General features: G+C 46.4%; 1 protein-coding gene across 5 annotated transcripts in view; it reads right to left on the bottom strand.

The window, feature by feature from the left end:
• Nucleotides 1-15581, bottom strand: part of MSRA (methionine sulfoxide reductase A) — a 316653-nt gene that overhangs the window by 100205 nt on the left and 200867 nt on the right. For 4 of the 5 annotated variants that reach the window (XM_084766944.1, XM_084766942.1, XM_084766941.1 and 1 more), the window contains one exon: nucleotides 6183-6287. The exons of the other annotated variant lie outside the window; for it this stretch is intronic. In XM_084766944.1, coding sequence (XP_084623070.1) covers nucleotides 6183-6287 — 105 coding nt within the window. The remainder of the gene's footprint in view (nucleotides 1-6182; nucleotides 6288-15581) is intronic. 5 annotated transcript variants of the gene reach the window in all.

Genomic DNA, 15581 nt, shown 5'->3' with positions numbered 1-15581 from the left:
ATTGTCCTTAGCTTAGAGCTACCAGAAAAGACCTGCAAAGCCTGCAGTGAGCTGGCATGGCCTGGTGGCCATGGGATGCATCCCATGGGCAGCTACTCCTATTTCCCAGAGGCAAGTGAGGCTCCCCTGGTTAATAAAATGTAGCTTTTTTTCACTTTAGAGTAGAATTAAATCCAGAGAAGTAGCATTTACTGCTCTCACTTTTAAAAGAACACTGAAGTCATAACTGCTCCCTTCTAGTGCTTGGGAAAGAAGATAGACTGAGCCTTCAGCAAGCATAGGGCCCACCAACACTGGGCAAAACCTCTGAGACCTAAGGAGCCTTGTTCCTTCTTTCCCATTAAATGAGGATTACAGACAAGATGAAGTGAAGTCAAGAATCTAGCACTCATCACCCAGGCTAGCCCTTAAAAGGTTCTTAATAACTGGAGAGGTCCCCTCCCCCCAGGCAAACTAGATGAAATAGCTTGTAATTGCGAAGTCAGACTTATAAGCTGGAATCTCGGCATTGTGCACCATGGCTTGGCCCAGGGTCCGTGGTCTGTGCTCTGTGCCCTGGGCAGGAATACGAATACTAAGCTGTATCTACAGTGTGCACATACACTGGTTGGAAGGAGATAGACCAGGCATGAGAGGCTGGGACCTGACCCACATATTTTTATTCCTGTTTCGGCAGCAAAACTCAGGAGCCTGTGAGGGAGGCTCACCATCTTGCTGCCACTACTTTCACCAACAGCGTCATGGGAGCAAAAGGCAAGCAATGCTGAATTCCTCCTAATCACAAGAGGGACGGGAGAATCCCTGTGAATATAAAACCCAACTTCTGGCATGGGGCAATGTGGGCAGTGTGGCTATAAACACAACCTCAGTAGCTGGTGGGATTCTTTTGTGTTGTGAAAAATCTAGCCCCAGCTGGCACTCTCGGCGTCATGAGGTCTCATGCTAGTCTATTTAATTCTTATGCGAGATACCCCATGAGGGGAGGACATAGCTTTAGCAGATTAAAAATAAAAATAAAAATAAAAAACACGGAAGTTCAGAACTGAGTTTCTTGACCGACCTCTCAAAGCTGGAGAGGGGTCTGAATTGGGGCCAGAACCCAAATCTCTTCCATCTCAGTCTCATCTACGTTCCCTGGGGAGTCTTGGCTGCTCAGGAGACCAAGTGGTCATAAGTGGGTACACTCCAGTCTATCCTCAGAAATCTAAAGTTCTATCTACCCCATGGGCAAAGTCAGAAAACGAGCCCAGGGTGCATTGGCCTAAACTTGAGGGCTTTGGCAAAAAGCACGGGTTTTGCGGCAACTGGTAGATGAGGGAAATATTCTCTCCTTCCCTAGCTAAATAGAAGCTGAGGTTCTCTGCTCAGTTACTCCACTTGAAGCTGACCCATGAGATAATAAGCTCTTCGGACTGGCTCATGGTGACTGTGAAAGGACAGCTGTGTCTCGCTCCCTCCCTCTGTGCCCCCCCCCCCCCGCCACGTACACGTGGAGACCAGAAGTTGATGCCAGTCCTCCACCTTAATCACTCTCCACTTCATTTTTTTTTTTTTTAGTCAAGCTCCTCACTGAACAGAGCTCATCCACGCAGTTAGGCTGACCAGCCAGTGAACTCGAGGGATCTGCCTGCCAGGCTTGACATGGGCTCTCAGCTCTCCAAACTCTTGCCCTCATGTGTGTATGGCATGTAGGTTACTAACTGTGCTGTCTCCCCAGGCCCCAAACAGTATCTTAAAGCACCAGAATTGTCCATTGTCCATGTCTCCCCAGCTTTGCTCCCTTCTAAACAGTAAGCATTTCTGGGCTCGGTTCTACCCATAAGGACAGAAACTATGAGCCCTGTTTCAGTCCCTTGAAGCACAGAACAACATTCAGGATTCCTGTTTCCTCTAAGCCCCAAGGATCAGACTTACTTAAAAAGAGATTTTAGGCTTAACTTCATGCTGCTGCTTCTGTGGTAGGACCCTTGACATTAACCAAAATCCCCGCACTTGCAAATATCATTCATGGTTTCTCCTTTCCCTCAGTACACTTTAAATACTAATCCAAAATGTGAGTGGCCCCTTCAGACCCTTAGCAACTTTATCAAGAAGGCTCTAAAGTCTCCCACATGCTATTTACGGTCTGCGTCTCTGGAGTCACGTTTTGGGGGAGATGTGCATGTTTTCTGGGTGTATCTTCCCATCAAAGGCCAGGCAGCCTTTCTCAACTTCTTGAGCATTCAGTCAGTCTTTTGCCAACAAGCACTTCTCGGTGGGTAGGATCAGTTCCCCATGGCTTTAGGAACTGTTTATTCTTGCTTGTGGAAAATGAACTTAAGGGGGCTGTTGATTTGCCGCTTAGAGTTGCCCACACCCGCCATACTGCTCTCTCCTGAGAGCCCCCTTTCTGTGTGAGGAAGCCACCTTGCATGCCTTCAGTTCCCTCACAGCTCTCTCTGCACAGCCGTTTCCCTGGGAAACAAGATGAAGAGGGGCGGCCAAACTCATTTACAGACTGTCTCCTGCCAGCTGCCTATCATTCAGGCAATGGACTTCCCATCTGAAGTCCAAACATTGGAAAGGTTACACATGACCACAAGCTTTGAAGCTTCAGGGGTCCCTTGGGATACGATCCAGGGTTCTTCTGAATTAGTGCATTGGCTCCTATTTTTCCAATGTCTACTTACATTTCTTCTGATAATACTGTGCGGTCTTCCATACACATGTCTGAGTATTCATTTGATCTTGGTGTACAGTGTTCTGACTATTTTCTTATGAAAACACATTTCCCTCTGTTTCAAGGACTGGATCCTCCTATCTACTTGACCCACTTAGTGACCAGCACCACCAAATGGCATGCCTGACAAACCAAGGACACACTAGATCCTGGGTGGACAACGGCTTCCACAGCCGTTCAGAGCCGGTGATCTGAGACTCTCACACATATTTCTGACCATATATCTCAAATCCTGAACACAGATTCTAAATTACCAAGGAAGCCCCTAATCAAGCCACGGAGTCTTGAAGAAGCACTTTTTAGTGACTTCTCTTTCATCTTAATCAATGGTGAGACTATTAACAAAATGCCTTAGACCTCCGATTTATAAGGCAGATGAGTATGGCCAACAGTCCCTAATACGGTAGGCATAATGGAGAAATTAGATGAGTGGATGGGTTAGAATTTCCATGATTGAAGGCAAAGAAATGTGACAATCTAGCTAAAGTTGAACAGGAAAAGCACATGGCTCCCAGAGCTGAGGAAGCCATGGGACAGTTGGCAGAGCAGGAGGCCAGCTGCCAGAAGGACGGGTCTCAGGCCTCTAGATTCTCCTGCTGGGTTTTTCATCTCTATGCCTCTGATCATCTTCCTTCCCCACCCCCCAACTATGAACAGGCTTTCCCCATATAGAGCCCTTTGCCCACGGTACCCTAGCACAGGGAGATAGCCCTAGGGGGTGACTTTCTCTGCTAAGTCACTTACCCATTCCCTAGGCAATGGACAAGAATCTGGCCAAGGTTATGAAGTCATCCCTTAGGCCAGTGAAACTAACTTGGTGCAAACCTTGTAAGGGAGGGAGGGAAGGAGGGACACACACACACACACACACACACACACACACACACACACACACATGAGACAGACAGACAGAGAGAGAGAGAGAGAGAGACAAAAAGAGATGACGATGATGATGATGAAGAAGAAGAAGAAGAAGAGAGAGAGAGAGAGAGAGAGAGAGAGAGAGAGAGAGAGAGAGAGAGAGGCTGTTACCATGTTCCACTGCATTACACTACCCACAAAGTAATTCTGGTAATGACATGGGAAGCACATTGAAAGGCAAGGTTCGGCCCATGGTGTTCACCTGAATGCGTTTAAAATTGACTTCCAGCTTATGAGTCCATGAACAGCATTAAAAACACCCCTAGAAGAAAAACAGGCAAAGCTGTCACAGTGGGTGGTGCTATGTGCTGTCACTCTGGTGAACAGTGTGATGGGGTTCAATAGTGTACCCCTCCTCTTTTCACAGGCTGAAGTCTCTGCTCCTAGACCACACAGTGTGGTTGCATTTGTAGGTTAAAAAAACATTCTTGGCTCTTCGAGCTTTTTATTTCATATGGATGGATGTTTTGCCTGGGTGTATATCTGTGCACCGTGTCTGTGCTCAGTGCCCTTGGAGGCTAGAAAAGGACATAAAAGCCAGCATGTGGATGCCAGGAATCCAATCTGGGTCCTCTAGAAGAGCAGAGAGTACTCTTAATTGCTGAGCCATTTCTCCAGCCCGAATGCTGATTTGTAAAAGGTAATTAAGTATAACACAGCCACTACAGTGAGCCACAATCCAATATGACTGGTGTCTTTGTAAGAAAAGGAAACACACCTAAGAAAGACCACATGAGGCCCAGAAAGGAGAAGAAGGCTATCAGCACACCAAGGAGAGAGGCCTCCGGAGAAATAAAACCTGCTGACTCTTTGACCTTAGACTTACAGGTTGAGAAGCCGTCAGAACTTTGAGGAAATAAATGGCTGCTTTTGAAGCCATGCAGGCTTTCATGCATTCTTATGCTACAGAGTAACACCGACAACAACAAACCAAGAGGAGGTGAGTGGGTGAGGACTGTTGAGGCAAATGTGATGTAAGCATGGGAGAGATCAGAGAGGCTTCAAGGGCCTCCTGCAGGCAATCTCCCCTGCACGGTGAAGGGCCAAGACCTGCTAACACACCTGTGCTGATAAAGACACAGTGAGATGGGTAAGATGTTACAGGAGGCAAAGATAGAAAAGCCAGTGACACAGTGGCCTTGTCTGCGATGCCGCAGAGGTGAGGCCTCCGGGGTCCTAATGTGGGGGCTCCTGGATTTTAGAAGTTCTGGGCATTCTACTGACCCTTGGCTTTACCAGACATATGGCTGAATGTCTGTGTTACCTGAGGGAGAGTCACCTGGATTTATGCATCAGCCAGAGCCTCCTGCTTACACAGTCAGGATAGCCCTCCTCAAGTGTCAGGGCAGCCCAGTGGTCCAAACTCTGCTGACAGCAAACCTTCCGATAGTAGTGCTCTTGTTCCTGCAGGCCTTGACCTACCGTCCCACAGCTCAGCTCTCTTCCACCAAGGACCCACCCTCATAGAAATCCAGATGTTTCCATAACAGTTCTACTAGATTTTAGCCTTCCTCTACCTTGTAGACTTACCTGATGATGCTACAGCTCTCACTTCGCTGTACTTGCCTTCACTCTGACCTTTGACCTTTGCAAATGACACTAGTAGTGAATAATTCTATTGGGGCATGTTGCTGGACACACTTGACACAACAATTAAGATCCACTAACTTGCCCTGTTGGACCATGTTGAGATTTTACCACAAGCCCGACCGTATCTGGGAAGGAAATGTTCACTCCTCAAGAGACTGTCAATATGGCAAACCTACCACAGAAACTCCCAAAGAAAACATTTTTCCTGTGAGGAGACAGAGGCTGGGCAAAGGGTGCTCCCCATCCCCAGCATGGCCCGGGCAAAGCCACCTTAGAGGCGGCTAGGATGCCCTGGAGAATTGCCACTGTATAGCCAATGGAGGGACTTTCTGCTTGTGCGTGTATCCAAGTCATGTCTCTGGCCACCAGATACTGTTTGTAGTCAAAAATACATTACTATTCCAAGGAGGACAAATGAAATGTTTGAATAACCCAAGCACTGTGGACCACTGAACACTGTTTTTCACCCCCCCTTTTTTTTTTCCTTCCTGCAATCACCCACAGACACTTCTTTAAAAACAAACTCGATAACGTCAAAAGACGAGAAAGGCTAAACTCCAAGAAAACAAAGGGACCATAAATCAGGAAAACTTTGTGCTTACTGGAAAGACACTTTAATTTTGTAGACAAAAGGCTGCATTAAGGAAGAATAACGCAATAATCAAAGGTGAAGGGATCTCCATTGTCTGGCGTCTTTCTCTGTGGGAATTTTCCCACCCCTGACAGCTGTAGAGGTGGGGGGAGGGGCGCTGACTGTGGCTGAGCCTTTATTCTCTCACCCCTCTCCTCCCCGCGCACCCCTCCCCCGCGCCGTTCCGTCAGTAAATGTCTGCAATCATATTCTTGAGCTCCTGTGTGATTTCAAGGTTCATCTCTCCCATGCAGCTCAAACACTAATTATCCCAGCTGTAATTAGTAAGATAATTAAATACTGGCCCACTCATCAGTCTACCTTGGGTCGGGTCGTGATTCTCCCAGAAGACCTTGAGCAGTTCCTCAAAGCTGACGTGCTCTGGCCGGTACACAACCCGGACGACTTCTGCATGGCCAGTTTTTTCTAGAGAGAGAGAGAGACAGAACATACAACCCAATTTTACTGATAACATCAAGTCATTGCAAAGCTATTGGTGCTCAAAAGACCCTGCAGATGGGAGGCGAACTCCTCTCTGATGGAAGGGCACAAGTGTAATTGGATTTCAGTTGCTGGTCTCACCCCCAGCCTCTGTCCCCAGCTATAAAAGCATAGCAATCCTCCCTGGAGATGCCTGGGAAGAAGACTTCTGTATCCTTTCATATGAGAACTAAGCTCCATTTTCATTTCTCTCCCTCACGCTCGCACTCACTCAGGTGTGTGGGCATGCCTGTGGAGACTCCAAGTTCATGTCAGGAATTATGGCTGACCGCTGTTCTACCTTATCACCGAGGCATGGTTTCTCAGTCAAACCTAGAGTTCCATAATATGGCTGGTCTTGTTGTCATTTGCTCTGTGGATCTTCTGCCCCTCCTGTGCTGGAATTACACGTGGGCTGCCGCTTTTACATGTGGGTTCTGGGGATCCGAACCCCTGTCCTCATGCTCGTACAGCGAGCGCTTAGCCATGTCCCCAACCTGGATTTTCAGTTTTCTAATCTCACTTTATGAAGTCTAGGGCTGGTCAGTCAGACTCGGTGTTCAGGACTGGACACACTGCAAAGGGGACTTGGCCAATTTCTATTTACATCACACTATACTACGAGGAGTGGGCTTAGCTGAAGTGCTGATCAATCAGAGTAGTGCCAGAGAGTGAAACCTGCAGAAATAAACTGAGGACTCAGCCCTGTTATATAAACTAGTGGTGAAACACAATTGCTGTGCTCTGAACACAGAGGCTGGAGTTAGAGTCAAGTACCCAGGAGGTTGTATTTTTCTCAGCCCAATTCCTCTCTGTTGTGAAATCAATGCTGAAAGAAAGTCTTTTGCAGGGCCCCCTTGTATTCTCACAAGCAACCCTGAAGATCTGAGAATAGGGAGGGAAGCCTATGCCTGCATATTTCTTATAACTGTCAAGGTCATGTTCTTCCTACTGGCCAGCCTCAGAAGCCTGTAACAACACACAATACCATATCCATACACCATACAATATCCGTATGCAATACAATATCCATATTCAAATTTGCTCGCTGTCTCTTTTCTGTCACCGTATGTATCATAAAGAATTTGGCCTTATCCAAAGAGGGGTATGGCCTTTGCCACTGTGGCCTGAGATAAAAATGCTGAGCTATCTAATAAAAGTGAGACTGTTCCCAATGGACTTTAGAACGAGGAGAACTACACACAACGGTCATAAGGTGGGACTGAGCATGCAGTCCCATAATGCCCTTGGTTGGCATGCTATTAGCTAACCTGAAGTCTGACCCCAGGCACACTGGGCAACCACTCTGTTCATCACGCTGACACAATGGGTGGTGCCTGTATAAAATCCTGGGACACCAAGGCTTAGGTAGGTCTCCCTGTTGGGCAACTGTCATGTGTGGATGCTGGAAATTGACTTATCCCAGCTCGGCTGGAGAAAGGTCAGAAGTCCATGGATCCACCCAGACACTGCCCTCGGCCTCTCTGACTGATCTGGAGCCCTGTTCTGCTCTAGTGATAAATCAAGACCATTCTTTCATTGAATGCTGATGGTCCTTCATGCAAATGGCAAAAATGAGACAGTCTGGGAAGGCTCTGAACTTAAGCCTCAGCAGGCCAGAACATTCACTCCCACGTGGTCTTTCTCACGTTAGTTGTGTCTGAGCGCAACTCCATTTTACAAACCGGACAGCCAAGATACATCTAAGTTAGATTTATCCAAGGCCGCACGCTAGTGAAGTTCAGGACTATAATTTAAAAACACGTGCCTGCCGACTCCACACCCAGGGGCCACTCAGTATGCCAAAGGGACAGCGAGCAAGGCGAATATAGAAAACCTGGGCCCAGGAAAGGAATAAAACCTCTCATTCTTTCTAATCCTTTTAAATGTAAATTTCTTTTGGTTATAGGGGTTTATGAATAATGTTAAGCCGAGACGATGTAAGAAATGTAAGAGAAGCAGCAAGGAGGAAATAAAATCGCCCACTGCAATGAACGTTTGAACACATGCCACTTATAATGACTACATAACACTCCATCAGATGGTTGTCCGATGACATCTTCATTCATTTCCTATCGTTGGGCATTTACATGAAATCCTATTTCTAACCACAAATGTAAATATTTTCCCACACTTCAGAGACATCTCAAGCCACAGTTGAATAACTGGAATTTCTGAATCAACATTTATAAATATTGAGAGATTTCCTGGTGCCCAGTGCCAAACTTCTCCTCAGAAAAGCTGACCGACCGTGTTTTCCTTCACCCTGGGCAGCGTGCGGGCCAGTCTCATTCACTGCTACGGTCTTTTTATTCATAGCTGGAGGAGAGGGTTCTGCTTTGATGGGAGTGGGCTCCTATTACTGGAGTAAACACTGAATTTCATGTTTATGGCAATTTAATTTTTTCTTTGACCTAATGTTTTTCATGTTCTTTTTATAATGAGCTAGCTACTATATTAACTAGTAGCTACTATATTAAAGTTGGATTATTAATTGGTCAATCCATACAATTTTATTCAGATATCATGACCGTAGAATTTAGCATCTAAGCATATTTTTTTCCATTTTCATGTGTGTGTGTGTGTGTGTGTGTGTGTGTGTGTGTGCACATATGGGTGGGTGTACCTACATAGGTGAGTGTGCATGCAGAGGCCTGAGGTTGATATCCAGAATCACCCTCATCCTTCTTCTGCCTTATTCATCAAGGCAGGGTCTCACAATCAAACACAGAGACTGCCAATGCCAGTTTTGTTAGCCATCTTTCTCTGGGGATCCCTGTCTCCATGTTCAGAGTCTGGAATTACAGTGAGCCACATGCCCCCCCCCCCAGTGTTTACACAGGTCCTGAGGATCTGAACTATGAACCCATTCTGCATGGCAATCACATTAGCCACCGAGCCTCTCCCAGGCCCCTAAGTAGACTTTATGCTAGCAGACACTAAAGGGCTGGTCAAGGAGAGCTTAGAAGATACAGTATGCATTATAGTTGTTATGGCAAAAACACTTTGGGCCCAAAGTTATTCATGACTTGGTAATATGGAAAGCATTAAGGGGCCAGGGAGATGTCTGGGTGGTAAAGTGCCTGCCTCACAAACATGAAGGCCTTGGTTTGGATCTCAAGCACCCATATAAGAAAGCTTGGCACAGTGGCTCCTATCTGCTACAAATGCTGGGGTTAGTGGTACAGACGGGTGGGTCGCTAGAACTCACTGGCCATTAGCCTAGCCAAATCAGCTAGGTTCAAGTTCAGGAGAGACCCTGTCTCAAAAAATTCTGTGGAGAGTGATGGAGAAAGACACCTGATGCGACCTCTGACCACCACCACACACACACACAAACACACACACACACACACACACACACACACACACACACACACGTGCACACACCCACATGAATACATTGTAAACAACACACACATATGCACACACATACACAAAACATTTAGGCCCTCTGAATGTTAAAAATGGTAGCACTATGCTATAAACACGACAGACATATTTGGTATGAATAGCCATTGAAATCCGACAAGAGATCTAAGTCAGAGATGCAAGCAGGTGCTTCACAAAGGAAGCAGCGACTTGCTGTAAGACATAAGAAGTGCCTAGCATTTCTAGTGACTGAATAAAAGCAAATAAATGCATACGAAGACACTAGGGTACCATCTCTTATGTATTGCCAATGAAATTGATTAAAAGTGTGCTGGTGATGCTGAAGAGACAGTGAGACCTGCCTCATTCGACCCGTGACAGGGCAAAAATGACTAAGCAGTTTTAGAAAGGGCACTTGCAAATGTGGCAAGAGCCAGAGTTCATGAACCTCAATGTCATGAGCCAGGAAATACAGCTCATGACTGTAACCCCCAGTAATGGGAGATACATTAAAGCCTACAAAATTTACTCTGCCATTTCTACAGTGGCGAAGTACTGTTAATAAACACATATTTAATTAAATGTTGCCATTTTGACTGCATAGAACGGTGGCAATCATACATGCAACCTAGTATGTGTCTTCTGGTGGCTTAGGCTATTTCTTTTGGCATAACATCCTTAAGTCCATCTATGCTGTAGTATATTCCAGAATGTCCTTCCATTTGTCTCAGTGTGTGTGTTTGTGTGTGTGTGTGTGTGTGTGTGTGTGTGTGTGTGTCTGTGTCTGTGTGTGTGTTCAAATCATATTTTGTTTATCCATTCATCCACCAATGGACACCTGAGTTGCTTCTGCCCTTTAGCGTCTATGAACACGGGATATAAATACCACTATTTACTGGTGCAAGAAACACACTGCCTCCTTCACAGATGAGCAAGTCAAGGTCTCTTCACAAGTTTTCTCACATAAGTCACACATCTAGGAAGCAACAGAATCCAAGCCCACCACATTTTAAATTGAGGTAAATTATTTGCCCATCCAAATGCCCGCACGTAAATATTTTAAAACAGAGGAGCCTGAAGTCACCAGGAGAGAACAAATGGCACACAAGCAGTGACCTATATGAAAAGTCACACCTGTCGGGCAATGGATACCCAGGCCGTCAGAAATATTAGCTGCTTCTTTTGTGATGGCAATGTGGGATCAAGAACAATTTTTTTAAAAAATTTTAGTGTGTGTGTGTGGGAGTATGGGAGGTGAGAGAGGTCAGGGTGCACATGTGGAGGCCAGAGGGCAACTCTGTGAGGTTGGTCCTCTCCTTCTAAATTCTGGGGATCAAACACACGTTGCAGAGTAAGCTCCATCTCTGAGCCATCTTGCTGGCAAACACTTCCAGCCATGATTCTCACCGACATTCTATGGAAAGAGGCTTTAAGAAGCCTGGCCATGGAAAGGAGACTATCACTCAGGTTCAAGGCCCAATTTGCATTGGCAAACAGTGCAGAGGGTGCCCTGGCCAAGCTCACCTTTCAGTTTCTTTACTTTATTTCTCCAAAGCAAAAGAACCTGTGTAAAAATACACACTGCAAACGATCAAAAGGATTCGAGGGACTCAGGAGCTTTATGGAAATGCCCCAGCTTGGCAGGAACGAGCTAATGCGCTGAGCTAATTTCATTCCAGAGGCCAAACTGCAAACATTGTTTTGTGCTTCCGGAGATAAAAAGGCCAGATCTTAAAAATATTTCGAGCTGCGTCCTCACATTCCATCGTGCAAATAGCGTGATGGGAGGGATGTGCAAACATGCTTGTTAACAGTTAGCTGCAGCACAGCAGGTGTCTCCGCACTGCTAGACAAAAGTATCTGGGAAGGAAAAAGGAGGACCAGGTGCCTTTTCTGAGCATCTTGCTCCCCTGCCTGGCCTTCTAGATCCAAAGGAAGGAGCATGACCTCAGAGGAGTGGGCAATGGACCACTGTTCCCTGCAAAATCAGCACCTAGGAAGAGATATTGCAATGAGCCATGGGCAATGGTGGCCAGGTGCGAGCTAGGGAGGCTGAGTAACCTCTTGGCTGCTGAGTAGCTGTACGGCCTCCTGAAGCTCTTTCTTATCTGGGCTTCGGCTTCATCATCCGCAAATGGGAACATTAATAGCTTTGACTGCATGCGATTATACTCAAGATTAGTTCTGGGTTTTTTTTCCCCCAAGATTAGTTCTGTACTGTATTTTCCCCAATACTCACTCAGCCTTCATCAAGGGGAGCCCTTGCAGATTCATCATTGTCCACTGGCCCAGTGACACGTGTTCACCCTCCTGACCCCTAAGTCCTATGTGATCCTCACTTCCCATCCTAACATAGGCAGCTTCCTTGCGAAGGACGGCTGTACAAACAGCTCTGCTGTATGGACTTATAGCAACACAGAACACATCCATATCAGCTTTATTAATAATAGCCTTGCATTTGCCCTGAGGACATGGGAGCAGGTGAACTGGCCCTGCCCTGAGGACAAGGGAGTGGGCCCTGATCCAGGGCTCTGAGTGAACCACACCCCAACATCTACCCCGTGTATGACCTGCTTGAACACATGAAAGGGCTGGACCTGCAGATTCAAAGATTAAGAATCTCCTTGACGCACGGCAACAAAGGGATATCCCACAGCAGTCCTAGTGAGGATCTGGTAACAATAGTGTAGGCCTCAAACCAGATCCATGACTCGTAGCAATGAGCATTTGAAAGTAAACATATGTGGACAAAAGGCTGCATGATACACTACAGCTTCTGTGACAAGATTTTTTGTTTGTCTGTTTGTTTTAGTGTACTGGGGGGAGGGGAAGGATTTTGGTGCATGATGTGTAAATCATAGACATTCAATAAAAGTAAAAAGAGAGAGAGAGAGAGAGAGAGAGAGAGAGAGAGAGAGAGAGAGATATAAAATAATAGCCTTGCTGGTATTGTTATGATTAGTAAATTACTGTTATTTCAAAAAAAATATTTTTTAGTCTGGGAATCTGTACTTTTACAAGATTCTCTACATAATTTCCAATAGTTCAAAAACCACAGATCTGGAGTGGACTCGTGAGCTCCTTTAGGGGCTGGCACCCAGCGCTGCTTTCCTGCATCCTGCACTAGCTGTCCTCGGTGGTCGGCAGGCATAGGAGGCTCAGAGCCTTAAAGGAAGGAGGAAACGGGTGACAAGATGGTAAGGAAAAGATGGAGGAAACAAAGGTCATTAATCCCTTGCAAAGGTCTGTGCTGAGTGTGAGGAGCAGGTGGAGAGCAGAGACCTCATATTCTCTAGTCGTAATGACAGTGCAGACGGGTAGCATATGTGCCAAGCTCTTGAGATAAATGGTCCAAGCCCTGCCCTCCCAAATACCTCGAGGCAGGCAACATTATTATTCCCACTCTTTGGAGGAAGAACCCAATATAAAGAAATCAAGAGATCTTGCCCAAATATTTATGACAAGAAAAATACTCCATCTGAGTCCTGAAAAGATGGCTCAAGGACACAAGGAACAAGAAGATAGTGAAGACGTTCTAAAGGCAGATCCCATGTGTCTTAGAGAGTCACAGAAGGGCATTCCCCTTATGTTTGGAGATGGCAGGGGTGAAGGTGAAGGAGGGGAGGGCATCTCCAATAAAGCGGAGACCTCAGCAAAGGCAGGGATTCCAGGGAAGGCAAAGGGAAACAGGCTTGAGCTCTCGGTCCAGAGGGGCTCTTGTGGCCCTGTCCCTGGTAGAGGTCCACAGCTGTCCATTCCCCAGGTGCCGACTACTGTCAATAAGAAACAGAAAGCCCTGTCCAGCCCTGCATATTACTTCTGTGTGCCCTGCAGTATCACTGCCACTCTGGGTGGTTGTCAAGATAAATACTACAGAGCCCATTTTTACTACCAGGAAAATCAAAGCTAAGCTCGTGAGCAAAGGAGAACCAAGAGCTTCATGGCAAACAATGCTCTCCCACTCTCTGTGCAGTGGTATATGGAGCCCTGGTCTTGCCCCAGGGCTCTCCAGGATGGATATGACCCCATTCTTGTTTTCCCACATTCTCATGGATCTGGGTCTCTTTTCCACAGAGCCTCTAACTTGTAATGCGGACCCCTACTCACTCCCGGGGCCTCGTGATACCCAGATTTCTCCAGAACTAGACAGAATCAAGGGTCACAGGAAGAGCTGGTACCTAGGGGTCCAGTGGGATCAGCTTGTCTCGGGGCCTAACACCTCAGCAGAGTTATGTCTTCCTGAGGTCACTCAAAGGGTCTCTGAGGAGGAGGAGGAGGAGGAGGAGGAGGAGGAGGAGGAGGAAGAGGAGGAAGAGGAGGAAGAGGAGGAAGAGGAGGAGGAGAGCTACACCCAGAAAACAGAACACAGAACACAGCAGGGGTGCAGATGATGAGGATTCCCCCCAAATACCGATGGCCAGCCTTTCTTGGACCCTCAAGCTCACAGGCTCCACAGGGTCAGCCCTCTACAGGTAATGCCTCCATGCTAGCTAGCTGTCTTCAAGGATGTTCTTGTCTCCCACCCCACTCCACCCCCCATCCAGGATACAGTGAACTCCTAGAGTGAAGAGTTGGTAACAGCTGCTCTCCGCTGCAGCTCCCCGGGACAGGGCACAAGACACAATGTGAATAAACACACATGGATCAGATGACAGGATGTACTGAATTTTCCCACCATTCACTTAGCCGTCTTCCAGATGGAGATACACGAAGACCCAAACACTGGCCACTAATGGCACGTGCTGTGCTTGAACCCCTTGCCTCTAACCTCCCGAATCCAACATGAACTCCACCCCCCCACCCCACATCCTAAAATGGGCATCTTACCTCCCAGAGGAAGATACGAAATGAACCAAAACAACAATACAGATGGGCCACCATGATATCTTATTTATTCATTGATTTATAAGCATGAATCAAATCCTACAAAGTCCCACATGCTGTGCCAAGTATTGAGGATTCAGTGATGACAAATGGTAATAGAATAACAACAAGGAGCCCCCGTCCCATGGGTATTGCCTCACGTCGCAGTCTAGGTAAGGAACTGATCTTTTGAATAAAAAGACCAGATCTATTTTATTTACCCTGCAGGCTGAAGGAATGGGAAAAGTGAGCTACAGAGATTTTTTTTTCATTAAATAATAACCATTCTTCAATATCCCGCATCCTTTCCCTGCCAACCAGATTCAGCTGAGCCACGGAACCAAATAAAAGAGCACAAAAAGACCCAGGTGTTTGAAGAGACGAAGACGGGAGAGAGGGTGGATGAATAATATTCCCCTTTCCCACACGAGATTCAAAACACTACTTTTCTCCTGCTAATTAACTACAAAGAGGTAAGGTGTCAGCTCAGTTTCATCTCCAGCTCCCGCCGATAGAAAATGCGATTTCTAACAATGTACTCATTATAAAAAAAAAGTCCTAATACATCAAAATTGGATGCCCTGTGGAGTTCATTATAGGATCTGAGGAGCGTCTATGCTGCCATTTTATCTTGGCTTTCTTCCTTTTGTCTCACCCGTCACTTAAAGCGTCCAACGAAAAATGTAAGCTTTAAAAAGCATCCTATTGATTGAAACATAGGGGGAAAAATCTGTTAGAGTGATTGTATTTTTTTAAACCTGGTCCTCCATAGGGAGACATGGTGGGGAGGTTCGGAATCTGCTGGTAGGTATTTTATGTGGACATATCATCCTGGGGCTATTCTCTCAGAGGACTGCTTTAATCACAGGTGAGTACCTGCTCAGGAAAATTCCCCAAGAAGGCAGTTAACTTTAACTTTCAGTGAGACTACAGGGTTCCTACCACTGCCGTGGGTGTGTGAAGGTAAAATGCTGGGACCTAGTATGGGAACAGGCTGTTGACTCA

The sequence above is a fragment of the Acomys minous genome (genome assembly GCF_964271855.1).
Source record: "Acomys minous genome assembly, chromosome: 18".
In the NCBI taxonomy this organism is placed as follows: domain Eukaryota; kingdom Metazoa; phylum Chordata; class Mammalia; order Rodentia; family Muridae; genus Acomys; species Acomys minous.
This window is presented reverse-complemented; position numbering and strand designations above follow the sequence as displayed.